General features: G+C 39.7%; 1 protein-coding gene across 1 annotated transcript; it reads right to left on the bottom strand.

The window, feature by feature from the left end:
• Window positions 1-2,659: 2,659 nt before the first annotated feature.
• On the bottom strand, window positions 2,660-3,644 carry LOC134219434 (keratin, type II cytoskeletal 68 kDa, component IB-like). The gene is made up of 3 exons (XM_062698167.1): window positions 3,484-3,644; window positions 3,201-3,389; window positions 2,660-3,127 (listed from the first exon to the last, which is right to left on the bottom strand). Exons 1-3 carry the CDS (start codon window positions 3,551-3,553, stop codon window positions 3,003-3,005), a joined length of 384 nt encoding a protein of 127 aa, XP_062554151.1. The 5' UTR covers window positions 3,554-3,644; the 3' UTR covers window positions 2,660-3,002.
• Window positions 3,645-4,940: the final 1,296 nt, after the last annotated feature.

The following is a 4,940-nucleotide window of genomic DNA, read 5'->3' as shown; positions in this document are numbered from 1 at the left end:
GAGGAACTGCCGGAGGAATTCCTGGAGGAACTTCGGAGGAATTCCTGGAGGAACTTCCGGAGGAATTCCTGGAGGAACTTCCGGAGGAATTCCTGGAGGAACTTCCGAAGGAATTCCTGGAGGAACTTCCGGAGGAATGCCTGGAGGAACTTCCGGAGGAATTCCTGGAGAACTCCGAGGAACTTCTGAAGGATTTTCTGGAGGAACTTCCGAAAGAATTCTTGGAGGAACTTTCTAAGGAATTCCTGGAGGAACTCCCGAAGGAATTCCTGGAGGAACTTCCGAAGGAATTCCTGGAGGAACTTCCGAAGGAATTCCTGGAGGAACTTCCGAAGGAATTCCTGGAGGATCTTCCGAAGGAATTCCTGGAGGAACTATCCGGAGGGTGGCCAATTCGATCGAAAATCGCCGAAACGTACTCCAGTGCACTTGTTCTGCAAAATCATGAAGTTTGACATGTCGCAAGATGGATTTCGAAGCCGATCTGCAAGTGACCATTTTTTCCGGGAGGGAGTACTCCCCGGAATATATCCGAAACCATGGCCATTCCACAAAAATTGTCCTCGGTTCCTAAAACTATAGGAATTTTGTGATCGATTCCAGAAGATTGCTTGAAAATCCGTTAGAAATTGGCTGAGCTTCGTGTTTTTGAATTTTGAGTTTTATCGTTAAATGGGGATTAGGAACGTGCGTGTTAAGCAAACGCAGATGAAACTATTAGAAATAAAATGAGATGAAAAGCCGTTTTTAGGTTATTTTTTTTTTAAGTGCTCAAGGAGTTTTTGCTTAGGCCCTTGTCAAAAGTTAGGCTACAGTAAAAATGTTTTGTTTTGTAATATGTTTTAAGATGACAAAGAAAGTATATGCAAAATTTCAGAGAAATAAAAAAATACAAAAATAAAACGACCTTCGATTTCACAGAGAATTGCTCTTCAATGTCATGATGTTCTCTTCCTTATTTGATTTTTGTTCCTATTTCAAGTTGCAGTTCTTGGGGTTGGAACATTTTATCCAATTCGATTCATAGTACAGTGTTGACCCGATTTTGTCACTCCCCGATTTTGTCTACCCCCGATTTTATCACGTTTTCGACCCGATTTTATCACGTCCCGATTTTGTCACGTTTTCGACCCGATTTTGTCACCCCAAAAAAATTTGTCATTCTTTTTATTTTCGTAAAATGCCAAAAACAATATTGATTTTCATGAAATAAGTTTCTCCGCCTGTAGTTTATTACGAACGACTTCTGAGTACCTGGGAAGTATTCTGTAAGCAATTTCGACAAGAAATAACGGGTACCGTTCACGCATTTGGCCTTTCCATGGCATAAAATGATTCATATTTGTGGAATGAGTTAAAAAAATGAAAATATTTTTTTCCAATTTTGTCACATACCCTGTTTTATCACCCCAAAATTCACCAGGGGGGTGATAAAATCGGGATATTACTGTAATACGTAACCCACATTATTTTATCACAAACAAGAATAGCTTCCACTCTATAAAAACTATGAGAGATGTAGTCTTGGTCTCCATAGGCAACATATTAACATTCCTTTCCTTTCCTTTCCTTTCCTTTCCTTTCCTTAACACTATTGTTCTAGTAGACTTTGTGCAAAATAATCAGCTCTTTGATTTTCTCCATTTAAACGATTATATAATTTTAATTCAGTAAGTGCTAACTAATAGAGTCAATCTGTCAATCTATCAAAAAATCGCGCCCTAGACACAGGAGCACGCGCAAAGAAAAAACACTCCAGTGTGCGCTCGTGTGGCTCTAATGGAACGTACACACGGTCAAGCAGTTTGACCAACATTGACTCCACCTCTCGTTTGTTCAAACATCCATTAAGTTTTACCAACAGCGGCACGAACAATCAATTTATTCAACCAATAATATCACACACGAACGACCGAAGCGCCAACTTGAGCACCAACCATAAAAAATATATGGGAGTTTGTGCAACTTCACTACAAATCCTCAAACATGTTCGGCGAACCTTGACTCCGCCCCCGACCACTCAAACCAAAATCAAACACTCAGCGAACTGGACTATCGAAATTCATAACTGGCGCCTTATGAATCTTCGACCGATTATTCCACCAGCAGTGCTTCTTATACGCAGTAACCTTCCCGAGTATTCAAGCGTCGATGGGCGTGTGGTCTACATATCGGCCTCCCGATCCCGACGCCCATGGTTTGAATCCAGTCTGCCGCACTTCACTTTTTTTAAAATGAAAATCATCATTCATAAGGCAACATATTGAACTTCATACCGATTCCTTATGGCAAATTTTCATAAGGCGTTTGATTGAAAATCATAGTCCGTTTTCCTCAGTGAACCGTTTTAGTTTTTTCCAACCGAGCCGCCAACTGTCAAATGGTTGTTCAAACAACTTAACACACGTTCAAACTAAGCAGCAACCGAAGCGTTTTCTTGGGGACGCTTAAAAATTACAAATACATATCCCTCTCAAACATAGGTAACCGTTTTGACGATGTAAAATTTAAGAGCAGAACTTTTGTGCAAAGTGGAGGATTACACTGCTTTCCATAGTCAAACTTTAATTATATATACGGATGACGCTGTTTGTGATAAAATATACGAGAAATGCCAAAGCGTCGTACTTTTTTTTTAACAATTAACGACCGAAATTCATTGATTCGTATTATTATAAACTTTTATTTTAAGTTTCCAGTAAAAATGATTGTTTAAGCAATATTGTTTAAAGCAGTTCAGGAAAGAGATATTATCTTGTACAAAATGATCATTTTTATGTTCATCACAATAAGTTACTTGTATTTTACATAGGCTATTATCGATGTCATGATATGAGCGATAATATAATAATTTAGGTGTGTGCGACTGATTTGTAAAAAAATGTTCTCTAGCTATTGCCAAAGCATGGTTTCCGCAACGATATCATTTTACATGTTCCCAAGTATTTGCAAGAGGTTCGAATTTAATTGAGTATTTTCCTGTCCATGTTTAAGCGATGTGCTTATCCACTGAAGGATTGCGCGCCGGCGTTCGCCGCTGATCCGCTGAAACCACCGAATCCTGGGAATCCACCTGCACCACCGGAGAAGCTCTGAGAGGCTGCATTCGCAGAACTTCCGCTGAATCCTGATTCAGGTAAATAATAAAATATTTAACGTCCGTTATTTCGTGTTCCAAACTTCATGTTTAACCAATCTACCTGGAAATCCGAAGCCACCACCTTGACTGAAGGATTGAGATGCGGCATTAGCCGAGCTTCCAGAGACACCACCGAATCCTCCGAAGCCACTGTTGAAACTCTGAGCACCGGCATTGGCTGCACTACTACCAAATTGCGCCGAACGAGCTACTCGGTTCAGCGGAACCTCTACTGGTACCAAGTAAGCAACTGCAAGATAATAAACCAATAATTGTTTCATGAGCGATTTGAGTCATCATAGTTTTGATAGCACTAAATGAACACTTTCTTGCACTCCACTCACTTTGATAAGGAGCACAGTTAGCCATCACCAAAACGGTGGCAAGAACAGCAATAACACACATGGCCTTCATCTTGGTGATGTTGGATGTTGAGCTCACGACTTAAGGAAACGAAGGTTTGCTCTGCACGCAATCACTTGTAAGTTGACAATGATATCAGCGCATCTCAAACCGGGTCGCTTTATATATCGAAAGGTGGTAAATCGTTATCCGTCCACGCTCGAGACAATACCAGTTTACAACGTATGAGCTTGATGTGATTTTTTTGATTGGAACTGATAATCAAACTGTCCCCACCATTTCTGCCACTGAACTGGATTTCAGCCTCTAAACTGGAAGATGAGTCTCGTCTCGAAGATAACGCTAGTGGATGGGAAATTAAGTGCATGGTACCAACGGTGAGTATGCGCATGGGTTCCGAAATGGGATTTTCTAAACATTTGATGGATGTGCAGATCGGCTCTCGAGTCTGTGTTTACCGAAAATATTTACCATGCTAAGTGGTTTTAATTCCGTCTGACATCTTGGAAACCATATTAACGGTCTGATTCGTAAAAGTGTTTTGGGGATTTTTTTCTTTTAAAAGTTGATCATCAGATGTAAACCATCTGGGCCGTATACGTGTTGATTGGATGTTTGACGTAAAGGTGCGATAATTGAATCAGTTCACCAAAAAATTAATCCTTTACTAAATCATTAGCAATTGACTTCATAATAATAGTGCGTTTTGAATATCGCACACTTTATGTATTGGACTGTTGCGACCCACCTAGTAAAATTCTATATGTCTCGCGACCCACCTATAAAAAAAATGCATTTTAAAAAGTAGTATTAAGCATTATATGAATCAGAATGTCATCTGTTTCGGCTTCTTCCACATAAAAAATATTCTCGTTTCCTTACATGTGCAAATGCAAAAAATGACGAATATGGTATTGTTTGTCAAATTGTTAGCGTTTTTATTTTACTTCATTGATGGGACAGTTTTTAGGCATTAATGTTTAAATAAAATAACGTGGTGATGGATATTTAAAAAAAATACGGTTTGAACTTGAAATTATGTTCCTGAAAAAAATGATCAAAAGGTTCGGCATTCGAGCAGCAATTAATATTTGTTCTGCGCGACTCACCAACAATCCGCTCACGACCTCCCTGGGGGTCGGGACCCACAGTTTGGGAAACCATGCTTTAGATGAATAAACTTTGGGATCTAGCCTATATTCCTCCGGAACTACCTATCGGTATTACTTTAAGGGGTAGGTAATTAATGCATTCAGCCCTTCTATTCAGATTGGCACGTTTTATGCTTCCACACTTCAGCTATCATCGTCGGGGGTGAGAATGGGTCACTGTTTCATCTACTTAGAATGCTTAAGGAACCGATTAAATGTATCTGAGGGCTAGAAAACTAAATTATAAGGGACCTTTTTGAACAATTTGGTTATCGGACCTCCAGACT

Source organism: Armigeres subalbatus, chromosome 3, assembly GCF_024139115.2.
Source record: "Armigeres subalbatus isolate Guangzhou_Male chromosome 3, GZ_Asu_2, whole genome shotgun sequence".
Taxonomy (NCBI): Eukaryota; Metazoa; Arthropoda; class Insecta; order Diptera; family Culicidae; genus Armigeres; species Armigeres subalbatus.
This window is presented reverse-complemented; position numbering and strand designations above follow the sequence as displayed.

Bases quoted from the DNA above. Each gene is read 5' to 3' on its own strand.
- LOC134219434 (XM_062698167.1), bottom strand. From the start codon at position 3,553: ATGAAGGCCATGTGTGTTATTGCTGTTCTTGCCACCGTTTTGGTGATG. The intron at 3,390-3,483 runs GTGAGTGGAGTG...ATTATCTTGCAG, and splicing joins TAACTGTGCTCCTTATCAAA to TTGCTTACTTGGTACCAGTA. The intron at 3,128-3,200 runs GTAGATTGGTTA...TACCTGAATCAG, and splicing joins TGGTGGCTTCGGATTTCCAG to GATTCAGCGGAAGTTCTGCG.